Source organism: Hippocampus comes, unplaced genomic scaffold, assembly GCF_001891065.2.
Source record: "Hippocampus comes isolate QL1 unplaced genomic scaffold, H_comes_QL1_v1.1 scaffold141, whole genome shotgun sequence".
NCBI classification, from domain to species: domain Eukaryota; kingdom Metazoa; phylum Chordata; class Actinopteri; order Syngnathiformes; family Syngnathidae; genus Hippocampus; species Hippocampus comes.
Genome location: NW_017805141.1, coordinates 85354 through 104745, shown reverse-complemented (window position 1 = coordinate 104745; position 19392 = coordinate 85354). Strand labels below are relative to the sequence as shown.

Below are 19392 nucleotides of genomic sequence, written 5' to 3'. Positions count from 1 at the left end.
TTATGATTAGTCAATTAAGGTTGTTTAGACAATTAAGGATGGAGAGACCTGCTTTTGTTCTTATAAGTCTCTCTCTCTCTCTCTCTCTCTTTCTCTCTCTCTCTCTCTCTCTCCCTCTTTTCTCTCTCTCTCTCGCTCTCTCTCTCTCTCTCTCTCTCTCTCTCTCTCTCTCTCTCTCTCTCTCTCTCCCTCTCTTTGCTCTCTCGGCTCTCTTTCTCTCAGCAACACACATACACTCACCTTCCGGCCCATGCGTGCACGCACACACACATGCCCCACGTGGACCTTCCACGCTTGAGCAGAGTGCGCACACACTAGCACGCATAGTAAACAACACTTAGACACTGATTTTTGCGGACTTCAAAAAATGTTTGAAAATATCAGCGATGCACCGAAGCCGCGATAAATGAACCGCGAAATAGCGAGGGATCACTGTATGCAATAATCGACATGGCAAGATCATTTTAAAAGTATTAAACTTTGTTTTATAACATAATTTAAAATGCTACACTTACTAAAAAAAAATTCCTCCTCCTAGTCCAAATGCAGACTACACCATAACCAGAAAATGGCCAACCGTGTGGGTGAAGATCACCTCCAGCTGGTTGTGTCTGGCCTTATACATCTGGACCTTGGTGGCTCCCATGATTCTCACCAACAGAGACTTCAACTAATTTCCGGAGTGGACATTGCTTCACAAAACTCCTGCATCTCCCTTGTTCTATCAGTCATGTTGTGAAGTTTATTCCTTTTAATTGACGTCTGTTTTTTTTTTTTTAATGGAACGGAAATTGAAGATCCACAATGAGGTAAATTAGTTTCAACTCATTACAAGACATATTTTAAGATTACAATAATTTTGTTGCTTTTATGTTAAATACCACTGAAATATTCTCCTTTGATTAGGTTAGTCTACTATGTCTCTCCAATGCCTTACAATTGTTCAGTCTTATTTGTACATAATAAAAAAAATACTTTTTTGGACAGACATTTGTCATAAATTACTATGCCTACACACATTTATGAATATCAAATGCTGTTTTTGCCATATATTTATGTTGAAATGTGTTTTTTAAGATAAAATGTATATGGGTCAATGACAAATGTATGTTTATGAAGTATTTTCTGTATAGATTAATGGATATTTTTGAGTCCAGAAAAACTTGAACTTGAAGTCTCATATTTAAACAGAGATAAACTTGTGTTTTGTTTTGTTTAGTTTTTTTAATCAACGCTAGGCAAAAGCTAGCATCCCGGCGGAATCGAGCGGTAGCTTTGCAGCTAGCTCCATCAGTAAAGCTGCATTCACCCTATCGTCATGTCCCACTTTTCTGGGAGGTCAAAGAAGACTTCCCTGCCAGCGCAGCCTCAGAGGATGAATTCAGCAGATTTGGCTGCGCCCACCTGTGCGCCTGTTGTAGGGACGACAGTGATCCCATGCTATATCGCTCTTCATTTAACACGGCTTCACTGCATCGCAGATTTTTTTTCTCAAGTCCTGTATTCAGAAAAAAATGTAGAATGACTCAGGGGTTTTCATGGCTGTACATATGATTGGTTCCCGGCGCCGACATCGACCAATGACAGCACAGTGGATTCATCCCGTGAGGTGATTGGCTAGATGCCGCGCCCAGCACCTACCCTTGTGTCTCATCACTTGGTCAACACTGATCAGTGTCTCATCATGTGGTTGACCCTGATCAGTGTCTTGTCAACTGGGGGTCGGCAGACGCTATAGAGCGAGTGCGAGAGTGAAAGTGAAAGTGAGCGTGAGCGAAAGAAAGAGAAAAAGAGGGGGTGATTGGGCTTATCCGAAAAAAGCAGCATGTCTCTCTTCACCACCTCCTCATCAATACGGATTAATTGTCTTATCATAAACATGGCTGCGCGGGGATAGCTGGCCAGCAGCTAGCTGGAGGATAACGGAGGCTTCACTGTCAGCGCGGTGTAAAGTGAAAGTAACACAAGTCTCTTTCTCTCTGTCAGAAGGCAATGCTAATGAATGTTAATTACTGTATAAGGTTTTATAATTAAAGATTTAAGTAAATACGTGTACTGCTGTAGTCTTTGTGTCAAATATCCATCCATTTTCCGATCCACTTTATCCTCACAAGGGTCCCGGGAGGTGCTCGAGCCTATCCCAGCCGTCTTCGGGCAGTAGGCGGGGGACACCCTGAACCGGTTGCCAGCCAATCGCAGGGCACACAGATGAACAACCATCCGCACTCACCTTGGGACAATTTAGAGCAACCTGCCTCAACTGGCGGACCGAAATCCACTACCAGACCGCCGACCACCTCTGTCCGGACCTCCTCTGTCCGGACCCTCGGCAAATTGTATAAAATAATAATTTACAAAGTGATTTTTACGTTATACATTTTATATTTGTGGACTATAATCTGCGCATTACCACGATCGCTTGTTAAAAATTATCCGTTGTATTCTTTGCGTGCACTAACATGTATTGCAGAGGACCGCAGTAGCGCGACTGTGTTGTATAATGTTTGACTAACTGGAGACCCTGGCTGAGCAGGGCATGTCGGAGATAACGATGCGCTGATTGGCTCCTCTGAATTTAAAGTGTGCCCATACATAAGCGTCAGCACGCGTCTATCCCAATACACACGCATTCAAAATGGATAATTGTGTCAGGAAACAGACGCATGCGCGACGCCACAGTGTGCTCACAGCTTCAGTCCAGGAGAGCCGCACATAGACAATTAGACAAGACGAATCGCGGGAGGTTTCGATTGTGTGCAGTTTTGCTCCCGTCTACCCGGGGATCTTTGCAGCTGTTTTACAGCAGAACACCGCAACATGGTAAATGAACATCACAATGGCGTCCTCAAATAATATTTGCGTGCCTCAGACATTGCATTCACCTTTAGTGGAAGAACAGCACTGCACATTCCTGTGCTCCCTTGTGTCAGTATTTAAAATGGTTCTTAACTCCACTTCTGATATATTTTTCAGTGATTTCAGAGGGAATGTGAAAAGGGGAATTGTACAAATGAAAAGGATATTTTTGTTTTCATGTTTAGTGTTTATTTTGGTAAAATGAGTATTTTGTTTTTGTTAAATTAAGGGAAAAAAAGACAACTACTGTTTAGCAAAGTTAAAGGAAAAATGTCTTTTTTCCCTAAAAGGGCTATTTCTATTATTAAGCAGGCACAACTTAACAAAATAAAAGAGTTCCTGTGCCTCAACACAAGACCTCTCATTATTTGCTGTGTCCTGGCAAAGTGAATAATTGTTATTTTCATGCACCCCATTATTGGTTGGTTGTGAGGAGTGTTGATTTGTATAAGCTTGGTTTGACCATACCAAATGGGCATATAGCCCTGCTCCCCATGACCGCTGTGCATGGGACCGGACCTTGGTCTTATTTTCAAAAAAAAAAAAGTGGACCTACAGCATTTCTAGTTGAGGACCACTGATTTAGAGCAATGTTTTTCAAACCCTGTGCCAGTGTGCCGCAAGATATTGTCAGGTGTGCCGTGGGAAATTATCCAATACGTATGCCTGTGCGGTCTCTCGCCTGTCAGAGTAATCATGCAGTACTCTTCCATACCGGTAGGTAGCAGCAGCAGCTAGCGAATTGTCTTGTGCTTGGTATGTGATGAAAAGCAGCTCTTACAGCTTAATCTCCTTCTCCAAACAAAACACCCTTCACTTCGAAACAACAATGTGGAGTATTTTGTTTGCCTGCGTGAACACACGGAGAAACAAGCAACGTGCATGAGAAAAACCGCAAAGGTAAACGAGAGCCTTGAAAGCAAGTTACCATGTTGCTGAACATGTAGCTAAATTAAAAAATTCCCAGTGGCAGAGCAATTAATACTTCCCGCCTGCAAAACCATTGTAAATGAGATGTTCAGACCCGAGGTGGCTAAAGAAATAGCCTGACTGCTGTAAAAACAAAAACATAGAAGAATGAGAGCTGTGGAAGAACAGTTTTCTGTGTCTTTCATCGATTGCTGCCAGATTAACAGATCTGTGTTAATCCAAACCATTTATCACACTGAGAATAAATATGAAAGATAATAAAATATTTGATTGATGTTGATTTGATTCCTATTCAAGGTGTTATAATACTGTACATCAAATTAAGGTGATTAATTCCCTTTTCGTGCCATTTAGGAAGATAGATTTTTTTTCTCACAAGTATATTAGAGTTGTTCCAAAGGAAAGCTTTATGAGGTAAAAAATGATGGAGAAAAGGCCAAACCCCACGCAAGAAGGGCCTGTTGATAAAAATGTGATAATAGGTAATTCATCCATCCATTATCTGATCCGCTTATCGTTCCAAGGGTCACGGGGGATGCTGGAGCCTATCCCAGTTATCTTCGGTCAGTAGGCGAGGGACACCCTGAACCGGTTGCCAGCCAATCGCAGGGTACACACAGACGAACCACCATCCACGGTCACACTCACACGAGGGACAATTTGGAGTGTTCAATCAGCCTGCCATGCATGTTTTTAGAATGTGGGAGGAAACCGGAGTACCCGGAGAAAACCCACGCAGGCCCGGGGAGAACATGCAAACTCCACACAGGAAGGCCCAAGATAGAATTGAACCCGGTACATCTGCACTGCGAGGTCAACGCGCTAACCACTGGATCACCAAGCCACCCTGATAGGTAATTCGTTTGTCAATAAAATACTCTGAAAAAGAAAATGAAGTTGACTAGTGAGGGAAGTTACTTTCTTTTTTCAAGGGCAAAAAATGCCGTTTTCTTTCCCTTTACTCCAACCATCGGGCCCGAGATCTAATAAATGCCCCTTTTGCCATGTCTAAGTAGATCTGACCAACTATAGTTGAATCTCTTTCAATACTCGTTCTACAGTGAGATTGTTCTTAAAATAAATGGTCAAGTTTAGCTCGTAGCTCAGCTGCATGCATCAACAACGGCAGACTTTTCTCGAAATAAAATGTTGCAGATTGATATTGATGTTTCCTAATTAGGAGATGTGAGATGAAAATTTTTAACAGCAACATTATCCATCCATTCATCCATACGTCCGTCCATCCATCCATCCATCTATTTGTCCTGAATGGAATTCTTTCCAGCAACATTATGAAACGTAATTTCAGAAAATGTCTTATTCAGAAGGGTGTATCAAGCTGGTAGCCCTTCGCAATGATCAGTACCCAAGAAGTAGCTCTCATTTGCAAAAAATATTAGTAACCCCTAGTCTAGACGAAATGCACATGAACAATGACTTGAGCAAGACGAAATTATCCGACTGCTTGACGTCGGTCCATGCGGTCCTTATGTCGTCCCCATAATTGTGGTGGCAGACGTGCGCAGCAGGAAAACCGGGAACGCCTCTGCCACCTGCTGGACACCAACGGAACGTGACCATTTAATACAGTATCGGAACGGTTTTTACTGATGCCTGAACAAAGGCGACAACGACATAAGGTAAGCCACAGAAAATGACAAAACAATGCAGCTTCTTATTAACAACAATGATCCAAACATACGTAGATGACGATTCATAAGATTCCCATTCCAGCTGTACACAGCAAAATCAATTAAATTTAACTGTTTAAAACATGTCTACATTGGTCAACACTGAATACAGTGATCCCTCGCTATTTCGCTGTTCGTTTATCGCGGCTTCGGTGCATCGTGAATATTTTCAAACATTTTTTGAAGTCCGCAAAAATCAGTGTCTAAGTGTTGTTTACTATGCGTGCTAGTGTGTGCGCACTCTGCTCAAGTTTACTGTGTGTGCGTGCACGCATGGGCCGGAAGATGAGTGTATGTGTGTTGCTGAGAGAAAGAGAGAGAGAGAGAGAGAGAGGGAGACTTATAAGAACAAAAGCAGGTCTCTCCATCCTTAATTGTCTAAACAACCTTAATTGACTAATCATAAACATGTCTGCTGCACCCAACGGGATCGCTGGCTTGTGTGTGTGTGTGCTTGTGTGCGTGTGTTAGTGCGCTCTGCTCAAGCGCAAAGGCCCACGTGGGACAATTTTTTTTATATATATGTTAATTGGTCGATACTTCGCGGATTTTCGTTTATCACGGGTGGTTTTGGTCCCCATTAACCGCGACAAACGAGGGATTACTGTATAGTTAAAACAACACTTTTGAAAGTGTTTATTTTTTTACACTGAGGAGAGGTTAAAACATCTCTGATTGTAGTTGAAATTTAACATGAGTCAACACTGGTCAGTGTTAAATTTACACTACACTAGTGTGCTGTGTTAAAATATTACACCATCAAGTCTTGTACTTTTTAACCGTCAGAATGAGTTGCTTTCATAAAATATCACAAATGTTAATTACTAAATATTTAACTCTGGTAGACAGTGAAATGTATATATACACTCTCGTGTCAATTTAAAGGTTTGATGTACTTCCGCTAGGCGGCCTGGTCCAGTTACCGCATTGACCTCACAGTGCAGAGGTAGTGGGTTCAATTCCAGTTCCGGACTTCCTGTGTGGAGTTTATGTGTGGACTTTTCTTACACTCACAATGTGGAACAGTGTGCAATCAAGTGTAACACAATGAAAACCTTTGAAAATTTTTTTTCAAAAATTATACTTTAACCTTATTTAGGACATGAAGGGCAAATTTGAAACATCAGATCATCTTCTATTTTGCCTTCATATTTTTTTATCTGACTCGAGGGAAGAAGTGTCTCACCAGTCATGAACCTCATCGGATGTCACTGCTCCACCGTGCAAATAAGAATTTTTCTAGCATTAGGACCACTGTTGTCATTTTAACTGGTCCATTTTTTTTCAAAAATATTTGCCAGAGTGGTCTGATACGTCACCAAATATAGTGAAACCGTTGCTACGTCGGCAACGGCGCAGAAACAAATCACAGCTCTTCGCGGACTATTTTGCTTGTACAAGCGGCCCACGTGTGTGCACAAAAAAGTACAACTTTAAAAACACTGCCCTGCATATTTGACTTTGACCTCATGGTCAGTGTAAAGGGCACTCAGTGACGGGGGGGGGGTGCAAATGTGTCCCCGGCGTGTACTTTGCCCGGATCTGATTCACTGTGAGGTTGTGTACTACAGTATATAGAGTGTAATGCACATGGATACACAAGCCACTAAACAGGAAACCACTCGGATACTGCATTGAGATCAAGAACAGGAAACGCACGTATGAAACACAATGCAGCAGGACATGAAGAAGCACTTCGGAACAGGTCACAGGTGGATGCTTTGAGCATTGAGACTGGGTAAACGGATTTCATAGGCTGGACGCCCATCCTTTTCAAAATGTCAACAAATATGAATCTTATTTAATCTAATAGTTGAACATTAAGCTTTACAAATATTGTGAATGTCGTCATTCAGGCAGGTTATTGTATCTTTAGGACATTGACTCAATCACAACTGGATGCTATACTTGTCCAAAGGTTTCGCCTCTCATCCGAGCAGGTTTCATCAGTTCCTGCTCTTATGCGAGGTTGGCCTTCAACTTGCCTCTACCTTTTATTTAAATTCCAAGAATAAGAAAATACCACATCAAACACGTGTTAAAAGTTACAGGAAGTACTGGATATCCAAGCGAATTCCAAATAGTAAGGAGTTTACAGAGACAAATGTACATACATTGACTGACACAACTTTTTCACTTTGAGCTTCATTGAATTAAACATTTTTGTGATTGTGCAATAATAAAAGTATTTTGTTTCCCAAGTCTCAAGCTTCTGATATTCAATGATCCATTATAATATAGGAGTGCATAAAGTGAGACAAACAATGTCTCAAACCCTGCAGCCCCACTGCAGCTCGGTTATTTTCAGAATTCTAATTGGACTGATGGGGCCTGATATTTCCTTAATAAGAGGCATCTGTTGTAGATGTTCATTAGCTTGTGTTTGTGTTCTTCTAGAGAGATGCTCATAAGAATCTTCAGCGGAACAAGATAGACCGCAAATGAATTTGCAGGAGATTTTAGTATGAGCAGTGAAAGGAGCCAATCCATCTATTTTCCAATCTGCTTTTCCTCACGAGGGTCACGGGCGTGCTGGAGCCTATCCCAGCTGTCTTCGGACAGTGGGTGGGGTACATTCTGAACTCGTTGTCAGCCAATCGCAGGCCACACAGAGACAACAACCATCCGCGCTCACACTCACACCGAGGGACAATTTAAAGTGTTCCATTAACCTGCCAAGCATGTTTTTTTTTTTTAAATTTGGGAAGAAACTGGAGTATCCAGAGAAAACCCACGCAGGCAGAGGGAGAACATGAAAACTTCACACATGAAGACCGGGGGCTGGGATCGAACCCTGCACCTCTGCACTGTCAGGCGGACGTGCTGAACAGTCGTCCACCATTCCAGGTGAAAGCAGCCATGAAATGAAAAATCGAAATACACATTCCACTGGGCTTTCAGTCACACTTTCAACATTCAAAGATCCTTGTAAGCAAGATATTGACGATAGTAATAATGACGTTTTGCAAATGGCGTCTTAATTTCCAATACAACAGTTGTACTGCAACGTAATGTAACCAGCTTCGAATAATTTTGATTCTCTCACTAAAGTGAGGTAGCCAAAATAATACTGTCTGTGTATTGTTGAATGAATATACCTCTCAGAATCATACCAATTATACCTTTTTGATGTTACAACATTTGATCAAATGATCATAATGTTGTGGCTGGTTGGGGTTTTTATCCACACGATGTATACAACACAGTATAATAAAATTCAAAAGGACGGCATCCTTTGAGGTTAGCAGGGTCCGCCTCATAACGCAGAGCAGCAGGGTTTGATTCCAGGCCTTTCTGTGTGGAGTTTGCATGTTCTCCCCATGCCTGCGTGGGTTTTCTCCGGGTACTCCGGTTTCCTTCCACATTCCCAAAAAGGTACGGCAGGCTGATTGAACACTATATTGTCCCAAGGTGTGCCTGTGAGTGTGAATGGTTGTTTGTCGATGTGTGCCCTGCGATTGGCTGGAAACCAGTTCAGGGTGTACCCCACCTGCTGCCTGAAAGCAGCTGAGATGGGTTCCAGCATGCCTGCGACCCTCGTGAGGATAAGCCGATTAGAAAATGGACGGATGGATGGATGGATGAGGGCCCTCATGTTGTCATCCTTATTTTGTGGTTCACTTTTAAAGCAAGAATTTCAAGGATCACTTGCAGGGATAATGTGGAGTCACAATGACAACATTTTTATTCTGTTGATGTATTTTTTGCAAAAGATCAGAAATACTGTATCGAACACATTATGCAAATACAAATACACACCATACGACTGTATTAATAGGGCAGCTTCCATTTGCGAGAGAAAACTAAATATTTTATACATTTGCAACATTATTCCATTTGCAAAAAACAAAAAATAATAACTACAAGCTTATCTCCAGTGTTGTTACATTTCGACAGAATGAATGACTTTTTTTTTCCAATTTTTGAAACATTTCAAAACAACATCGCGTTGTTGCTCACAATAGATCTTTTTAAACTCAAAGATGAATAACTAACAAGTAAATTAGATGCAGGAGATGATGACATTAATTTTGTGCTTTTTTTTCTTCAACTTCCAGAGAAAGACTTTTCACGGAACCCATTGGAGTGCACTGACTGACATTTTTGCTTTAATTCGTACTGAATGGTTGCTACCTGCTGTACAAAGACGGGCAGAAAAACCAAATGCCAGATTGAAAGTGCATACATTTGTGAGGCCATTTTGTTACACCTTTCATCAGCAAGTCAAAATAGTAGCAAAAAAATACAGAACGAATGGGGCTCCAAAAAGAAAACAATTCCTCCACAAAGGGTGCGGTATACTGTACAATGTCAATATACGTACATGATTAATAATTTTTTTATTTTTGAGGATACGCATAGACACGTTGACATCAGACAGATTTTGCACACGTGGATAGTCATTCCAGAATGTGTCAATAATAATTACTTTAAGTCCGTGTTGTGGTGATAAGGATCCAGGCAAGTTTGAAAGCTAACTTTTCATGAAAATGTCACTGAGGCTGAATCGGGCTCCACTTCCAGCGGTTTGCGGTAAATAATCGTGTGTGTTAAGTTGGCCAACGACATCCTGGTCCGCTCGCTTAGACGATGAAGCTTCATCAGGAAATCGTCATTTCCAACAATATATATCAGAGGGTTTATAGCGCTGTTTAAACACGCTAGACATCTGCTGACCTGGTGTGCAATATATACGTTGCGGAAGCTCTCGTGGCAGATGCCTTGTTGTTTCAAAATCCTGGTTAGGAGATTCATATTTCGGAGCACGTGGTAAGGGATGAAACAGATGGAAAACAGTAAGAGCAAAATGATCACAAGTTTCAAACAGCGCTGCTTTAGCAGGGGGTTAATGTTGGACTTTTTGGCAAGGACCCAAACCACGTGGCCATAGCACAGCATGATGACAAGTAATGGGATGGCAAACCCTGTAACCGTCCATCCAATGCTGTAGGGCAGATATTCTCTGATCCAGTCATTGGAGGTGGTGTCATAACAGGCGTTAAGTTTCTTTGCATCATTCTTGACAAAGAACACGTCCGGGAGGATCTGAGCAACAACCAAAAACCAAACCAGGGCGCTGATGACAAGAGAATGATGGTTGCTGATCTTGCCCATCACTCTCATGGGGTGCACGATTCCCAGGTACCTGTAGATGCTAATGCAAGTGAGGAAGCCGATGCTGCCGTACAGGTTGAGGTTGAAGCAGAAGCGGGTAAACTTGCAGAAAGGTTGGCCGAACTGCCAGGAGCTGTCCTGCGCGTAGTACGCCACAAGGAAGGGGAGCGTGAGCAGATACTGCAGGTCCGCCAGTCCCAGATTAAGCATGAAGATGTTGATGTTTCCTATGCTCTTCCAACCGCTGCACACGCTTCTTAACCCCCACGCGTTGGAAAGTGTCCCGACCACGAAAACGACGACAAAGACAGGTGGCAGAAATGCGTGCGTAAATTTCAAGTTGATTTCACACGCGGAAGTATTTGCTCCGTGCGTCAAGTCGACTCCTTGAGTGATATTTCCAGACATGACTTTTAATATATCTTAAGAACGGACTGCAGCCTGCGTGATCTGATGAGCATATCCTGTATAGGTTGTCCAAGTACTGTAAAAGCGAAACCAAAATAACTCCCTCCCACCTTGCCGAGGTGCGCGAATCAACTGAAGGAGTCGTGCGCACTCCGACGTGTAAACCACAGGAAATTAAATATACGTGCCACATTGCGCATATCTTTTGCAGATTTAGAGACTTAAAATGACTAACACGCCTTCTTGCATCTACTGTCATGTCATGTTTATTGTAGAAAGGGTTCTGAGAGCCTCCACAAGCGTCATGTTTATTGTAGAATCCAGGCGAGAAGCGGGTCGAGCTCAGCGCAGGCAAAGTTGGAGAATTAAAAACAAACAAACAAAAAACAAATACAACGATAAATACATATATAAAATAAAAAAGGTAAAACAACCCTAAAAGAAGATCCTAACTGAAAGAAATCTTTTTAAAGTGGACAAAGGACTTGGGTTTAGACCAGAGGTGTCAAACTCATTTTTGTCGTGGGGCCACGTTGGAGTTACGTCTTCCCTCGGAGGGCTGTTATAACAGTGAAGCCGAATAAATGTTTCTTCATCCATCCATCCATCCATTTTCTGATCCGCTTATCGTCACAAGGGTCGTCGGTCGTGCTGGAGCCTATCTCAGCTGTCTTTGGGCAGGAAGTGGGGGACACCCTGAACCGGTTGCCAGCCAATCGCAGGGCACACATAGACGAACAACCATCCACGCTCACACTAGCACCTAGGGACAATTTAGAGTGTTCCATTAACCTGCCACGCATGTTTTTGGAATGTGGGAGGAAGCCGGATTACTCGGAGAAAACCCACGCAGGCCCGGGAGAACATGCAAACTCCACACAGGGAGGCCAGAACCCTGCACCTCCATACTGTGAGGCCGACGCAGCAACCAGTTGACCACCGGGCCACCATGTTTAATAATCTCATTGCATTATTTGTACACAACAAATTGATGGATTATTTGTTTTGAAATCACTCAAGTCAAATGTTTGCTTGTTGAATTCGGTTTAAAGTTTCTTTTTTCCAGACAATGGTCTTTTTGGTTGAAGAGAAACACATTGACCTAGCTGACAGTTCCGGCTGTCACTTCAGCCTTTGTCGGAGCTGTCACTGTTTCCTTGTGATGTGTCTTAAAAACAACTATTGGTTTGTTGTTCGTTCAATTATTGTTTAAGTGAGTGTAAACAGGGTAACAATATTCCTGAAGAATCTCAATGTTATTTATGACACATGACAATTTGACATTTCAGTACAGATTTTTGCAAAGATCATGGAAGTTGACTGACATGATTTGCTTTTGGGGGGCACTTAAAATGACGTGGTGGGTCGGATCTGACCCCCGGGCCTTGAGTTTGACACCTGTGGTTTAAACAAATGCATCATTAGGTTTTGTAAGGGGTGCTCAGCATCCAGAAGATGGATTAAGATACTTGGTAGTGAGCTAGACTACAGCCTGAAAACGGTTGGTTGATATTTAACCCAGGGTTATTTTATTTTTTATTGTGATTGTTGTAAATCAACTCCACTTCTGGGTTATTTCAACTAAATGTGTTTCTTATATATTGTCCTCAAATGCTGGTTCGAATTAACTACAATTCTGGGTTGTTTCAACCACTGTACATATTCTTGTTCAGTAGTCTATCCAAATGCGAGGGTACATTCACCAATACACCAAATTGTTTTTATTATACATTGCAGCACAATCTGTAAAAATATTAATTCAATTGGATTACAATTACCAATAAAACTGTTCAAGTACAAACCTATTGCAAAATATGTTATCGATTTGGTCACTCAAAGCATGTATTATGCAATAAAGAACATGAGAATCATTAATAAAATTGAATGCTAAATATTTATAAAATCACCTTCAAGTCAAAAACAAGAAATGCTCATCAGTGTGAGACAAAACAATTCAGTTTCAGTGGAAAACAAGTCAAAGGACCAGTTCATGATCAGTACAATCAACAAGAACATAAAGGTGTGCTAACAGACTGCAAACATTACGGGCTGCAATTTGACTATCGAGAAAAGTGGTAAATTTGGACACTTCTGCCTATTTATAGACAAATGTTTGTATTCATTCCCCCCCCCCCCCCCCCCCCCCCCCCCGCACTCTTCCCATGTGTTAAATAGGAGTCAGCGGAGAATTTGGACACAATTTGTCCATTCTAAATCATTATGTGCTAACATTTCTGTGGACATCTCTACTTAGAATGAATTATCACAATAAGCCTCTCCCTGGCAAATATTTTCGCTCTGCTTGGTCTAAAATTTTAACTCTTACCGACTACCACGTTTTACTTTGTATTTCTTTGTTTCTTTTCGTTTTTCTTATAACCCAAAATGTGCCATTTGAAATAACATGACTTTTATGTCATGTCTGTGAGCTGCATTTGTTTCTACATGTTTAATAATCTCATTGCATTATTTGTACACAACAAATTGATGGATTATTTGTTTTGAAATCACTCAAGTCAAATGTTTGCTTGTTGAATTCGGTTTAAAGTTTCTTTTTTCCAGACAATGGTCTTTTTGGTTGAAGAGAAACACATTGACCTAGCTGACAGTTCCGGCTGTCACTTCAGCCTTTGTCGGAGCTGTCACTGTTTCCTTGTGATGTGTCTTAAAAACAACTATTGGTTTGTTGTTCGTTCAATTATTGTTTAAGTGAGTGTAAACAGGGTAACAATATTCCTGAAGAATCTCAATGTTATTTATGACACATGACAATTTGACATTTCAGTACAGATTTTTGCAAAGATCATGGAAGTTGACTGACATGATTTGCTTTTGGGGGGCACTTAAAATGACGTGGTGGGTCGGATCTGACCCCCGGGCCTTGAGTTTGACACCTGTGGTTTAAACAAATGCATCATTAGGTTTTGTAAGGGGTGCTCAGCATCCAGAAGATGGATTAAGATACTTGGTAGTGAGCTAGACTACAGCCTGAAAACGGTTGGTTGATATTTAACCCAGGGTTATTTTATTTTTTATTGTGATTGTTGTAAATCAACTCCACTTCTGGGTTATTTCAACTAAATGTGTTTCTTATATATTGTCCTCAAATGCTGGTTCGAATTAACTACAATTCTGGGTTGTTTCAACCACTGTACATATTCTTGTTCAGTAGTCTATCCAAATGCGAGGGTACATTCACCAATACACCAAATTGTTTTTATTATACATTGCAGCACAATCTGTAAAAATATTAATTCAATTGGATTACAATTACCAATAAAACTGTTCAAGTACAAACCTATTGCAAAATATGTTATCGATTTGGTCACTCAAAGCATGTATTATGCAATAAAGAACATGAGAATCATTAATAAAATTGAATGCTAAATATTTATAAAATCACCTTCAAGTCAAAAACAAGAAATGCTCATCAGTGTGAGACAAAACAATTCAGTTTCAGTGGAAAACAAGTCAAAGGACCAGTTCATGATCAGTACAATCAACAAGAACATAAAGGTGTGCTAACAGACTGCAAACATTACGGGCTGCAATTTGACTATCGAGAAAAGTGGTAAATTTGGACACTTCTGCCTATTTATAGACAAATGTTTGTATTCATTCTCGCACATGTTTGGCATTTCTTTGGGTCAGAGCGGTGTCTCAATGTGTTGGTCTCATGGAAGATAATCGCTCCACCATGTCTGCTCAAGGCTGAAAAAGAAAAAGGAAGAATGCAAGCAAGCAACATGTTGTCTTGTCCAGGGAAACCGAGACAACAAAAATCTTTGTAAAATTATGAGATTCATTTCACTGTGCACAAGTGAAGCATCAGCTCTTCTCTTTGTTTTATTTTAATCTGTTAAGAGTTCACGAATCTTAAATTTTCCAGACACTAAAAAGCTTTTTTTTTCTGTTTTTTTTGCTTGCAAGTAGCTTGCGAACACTAGTGCAAACACTGTTTATATATTTTGGAGAAATTAGTAAGTACCTAACTACTCTCAGAACACTCCATTCTAGTCAGCTATATAGCCACGGCCCCCTAGCCCCCCCCCCCCCCCCCCCCCCCCCCGCACTCTTCCCATGTGTTAAATAGGAGTCAGCGGAGAATTTGGACACAATTTGTCCATTCTAAATCATTATGTGCTAACATTTCTGTGGACATCTCTACTTAGAATGAATTATCACAATAAGCCTCTCCCTGGCAAATATTTTCGCTCTGCTTGGTCTAAAATTTTAACTCTTACCGACTACCACGTTTTACTTTGTATTTCTTTGTTTCTTTTCGTTTTTCTTATAACCCAAAATGTGCCATTTGAAATAACATGACTTTTATGTCATGTCTGTGAGCTGCATTTGTTTCTACAAAATAAAACAACTGAATGAACATTCTGAGAGACTGGCAATTCCATAACTATTGCCAGGGGTTGTATATGAACTGGATGCGTTTAGTGCAGCATCAACATTTCAATCAATTATGTTCCTCCTGAAACTATGAAAGGTTTATCAGCTGTCTGTTATCACTAAATATGTTATTCAGCTCACTTTGGCCCTCAGCCTTACAGCCACATCAATCACGATTCAAACCTGGCTTGATAAATGACAGCAGTAAATTCAGTCGCCAGAGGGTCCTTTACTCCTTCTTTCATGGTCAGTCATGAAAACGACAACCAAAATGTTGATGCCACGTGCCCTCACAATATATTTCAGTGGAACATCCCAGTATTTAACATTTAACTTCAAATCAGTTGTGCTTGGAGAAAGACCAAAGGCAAAATCATACAACTCTGTTGCTGTCCACATACTTTTGATCACAAAGATATACAGTATTTATGTCCAGTGAAATGGCCCAGGGTCCAACCTTGTTCATTCGGCATAAAATTGACACGTACCACAAATAATTGAACCAAAAGACATTTTTTTTTTTTTTTTTTTTTTTTTTTATGAGCGACATGGTGGGCGACTCACAGTGCAGATGTCGTAAGTCCGAATCTGGCCCTGGCCTTCCTGTGTGGCATTTGTATGTTCTCCCAGGGCCTACGTGGGTTTTCTCCAGGAGCTCTGGGTTCCTTCCACATTCGAAAAAACATTACACAACCGGTTAATTAATTGATCACTTTAAATTGTTCTTAAGTGTGATTGTAAGTGTGAATGGAAATGTGGGCAAACTACAGCCTGCGGGCCAGATCCGGCATGTTGGTCTTTTTAATCCGGCGCGCCAAAGATTGGTACCCAATTAAGGTTGTGAATGGGGACAAGATGGCACTACTCTGCAGGCAACATCGAGGAAGGCTCCTGCTGCTGCACTCTGTTTGGTTGTATGTGCTGTGTTATGTTGTTTCATGTTATTCTGCACACTTGGCACAACATCGACTTTGTCTGCGCTTGTACTTGTACTTCAATCTGAGCATTGGCGCATCAAACTGGGGAAAAAATAAGATAAGATAAGATAACCTTTATTTGTCCCACATTGGGGAAATGTACAATAGCAAAATGGGCGGGGGGGGGGGGGGGTTAGAAAAAAAAAAAAAAACTGTTGCATGCACAAAATAAAAAAATGTTTCAGAAAAAGAACTGTACACAGTATAGAATGCAATATAAATACAGTAAACATTCCCATCCCCGGAATTCTATGAAAAGGAGTTTCCTTCACCCGGAATAAAAACCGATGCATTTTGACTACGATATTACATGTTATCGGAACTTACGTAAGCGGAAATTCCACTAGCCGCAACCCGGATGGCCGCAGCAGCTTAAATACACGCACCGCCCACCCGATGCGAGGAAAGACAAGACGGAAGACACGTTTTCACTTTGCATTTTTCTATCATGAGATCCGAAACGACAATGTGTAAGTGACTTTTTATTGGCATGCGTTTTACTCTAATTGCGAAAGATTTTAACTTTATTCACTTATGTGCCGTAGATCGCGGCACGAGCTTAAAAAGCACTGCCCACTCGACACAATGGAAGAAATGTTGTTCGCTTCGCCGTTTTCATTCATCAGATCCGAAACGACGACGTGTAAGTGAATTTTTATTGGCATGCGTTTTACTGTAATTGTGAATTATTTTAACTTTATTCACTTAACGTCCTGTAGAATGTGGCACTATCTTAAAAAGCAGCACCCACTCGACACGACCGAAGAAACGTGTTCACTTCGCCGTTTTCATTCATCAGATTCGAAACGATGACGTGTAAGTGACTTTTTATTGGCGTGCGTTTTACTGTAATTGCGAAAGATTTTAACTTTATTCACTTATGTCGTGTAGATCATGGCATCGAAATGTAGAAGAACTGTAATGACTGTAGCGGAGCGAGTGAAATGCATCCGTTTGAGCGAGGCTGGACACAAAGTAAAAATCATCCAGGAGACACTTGGAGTCGGAAAGACGCAAATCTATGAAACTTTATAAAACAAGCCATCGATTCAACTCCTGATGACAAGCCACCATCCAGCAAGGAAGCAATGCAAATGGCAACAAAAATCCTTCAGTATGCACAAGAATCACCAGACATCGGTGATCAACGGGACAGTTACTTGCAACTAGCAAGAAAACTGTATAACACGCAGGCAAACATTGTCATAAACCAAAGAATGCATCCAACAAAACAATTCAAAATAGACACATTTTTTTCCCAAGACAGAAAAAAATAAACATTAAAATACTGCATGTATTGTACTGTTGTGATTTTTTTGATACACCTGTATTGCAGTTTTTGTTATATAAACAGTTTTTGGACAGTATATTTTTGCATTTTATTAATTGTGTTGTTACACATGCATTTTGCATACTTGCAGGTTCATAAAGGACATGTACCATGCTCATTTCCCAAATGAGGAATTTCTGTTATCAGGACAGATTGGACAGCGCAAACATGAGTCCGTACTAGAGAATGTTTACTGTATAAGATATAGATACAAGCATATATGCAACTGCATATATGAAGCATAAGGTGGCTGTGCTATTTACAATGGTTACAGTTTTTCACACGTTTATTCAGCAGCCTGGCAGTAGTCGGTAGGAACGAGCGGCGGTATCTCTCCTTCTTGCAGCACGGGTGTAACAGTCTCTGGCTGAAGGAGCTACCTTGTGCTGTCAGGGCGGGCTGGAGGGGGTGGGAGGGACTGTCCATCATAGCTTTTAGCTTAGCTATCATCCTCCTGTTGCCCACCTCCTCCAGAGTGTCCAAGCAGCAGCCCAGGACAGAACTGACCCTCCTGACCAGTCGCTCCAGTCTCTTTCTGTCCCGGGCTGAGATGCTGCCTGACCAGCAGACAATGCCACTGTTTCTTATATGGCTGATGGCATCTAGGATGCCAGCACAGTGATTTGCCGGTGTGCTCTCCAGCACTGGACAACTCAAACACAGCGGGATGGAGCTCTGAAACCTGCGGGCTTATGGACGCCTTCCATCGCCGAGCGTGCTGGGAGACATTCCTGTGGAATTACAGCGGCAGCCCACACCAACGGCGAGCCGTCTCAGGAGGATCAGGAAGTGGGGCAGGAGAGGAGGCGTTAGGCAGCGGGTGTGGAGAGCTGTCAAACTTCCACGCCCGCCCATCCTGTTCTGCAATCCGCGATCGCTTAAGAACAAACTGGACGAGCTGCGCACCCAGGCAGGAGCGAGCTTCGAATATCGTGAGTCTGGCTTGCTGATGTTTTCCGAGACCTGGTTTCACGCGGATGTTCCGGACAATCTCATTCAAGTCGACGGGTTCACTCACATACGCTCGGATCAAGAGGACTGTTCCGGGAAAACGAGAGGGGGCGGTCTCTGCATCTCCCTTCACGACAGCTGGTGTAGGAACTTAGTCACTAAAGACAGATTCTGTAACCCTGGTCTGGAGCTGCTGTTCATATCCCTTCGACCACACTACCTCCCAAGAGAGTTTACCAACATATTTGTGTGTGTCGTGTATGTTTGAAGAATAAGTATATTTTATGTGATGTTTTTGGTTTGTAGGAAGGTTTAGGCATGTTTTTGCTCAAGTATCAGGAGCGAGTGTTCCCTGAGAGTAAAGAGTGCATGATTGTTTGGGTAAAACAATGTTCTTGGGAACGGGGTGTGGGATTGCTTGAGCAAAACATGATTATTTTGAGAGTTAGATGTGTATGACACCTGTTATCGAAGAAGAAGGCTGTTCGGTGGCGCCAGAGAGTTTGGGCCGGCCATCCTCCCCTCTGTGGCACACGAATATTTGAACGTAGAAAAGGAATCGGGAGCTAAACTCTGGTAGAGTCTGCTGCGGATTGCGTACGGATGCCCAGCCGGTTGAATGCACTCTCTGCTGGGGATGTTGGCTCTCTTTCTCAGTGCGTTACGGTGAGAGTTTGACTTTTCTTATTGCATTTAACCAATTTGTGATTGTATTGCTGTGCTGATTCTTTGT

General features: G+C 41.7%; 2 protein-coding genes across 4 annotated transcripts in view; one reads left to right on the top strand and one right to left on the bottom strand.

Annotated features, from left to right (window-relative positions):
* LOC109514481 (serine incorporator 3-like) overlaps positions 1-980 on the top strand; it is a 70168-nt gene extending 69188 nt beyond the window's left edge. For all 3 annotated transcript variants that reach the window (XM_019867607.1, XM_019867606.1, XM_019867605.1), the window contains one exon: positions 539-980. In XM_019867607.1, coding sequence (XP_019723166.1) covers positions 539-674 — 136 coding nt within the window. In that variant the 3' untranslated portion in view covers positions 675-980. The remainder of the gene's footprint in view (positions 1-538) is intronic.
* Positions 981-9819: 8839 nt separating this feature from the next.
* Positions 9820-11269, bottom strand: LOC109514479 (P2Y purinoceptor 1-like). Its single transcript, XM_019867603.1, has one exon. The coding sequence runs from the start codon at positions 10998-11000 to the stop codon at positions 9960-9962; it is 1041 nt and encodes a 346-aa protein (XP_019723162.1). The 5' UTR covers positions 11001-11269; the 3' UTR covers positions 9820-9959.
* Between the last annotated feature and the right edge of the window lie 8123 nt (positions 11270-19392).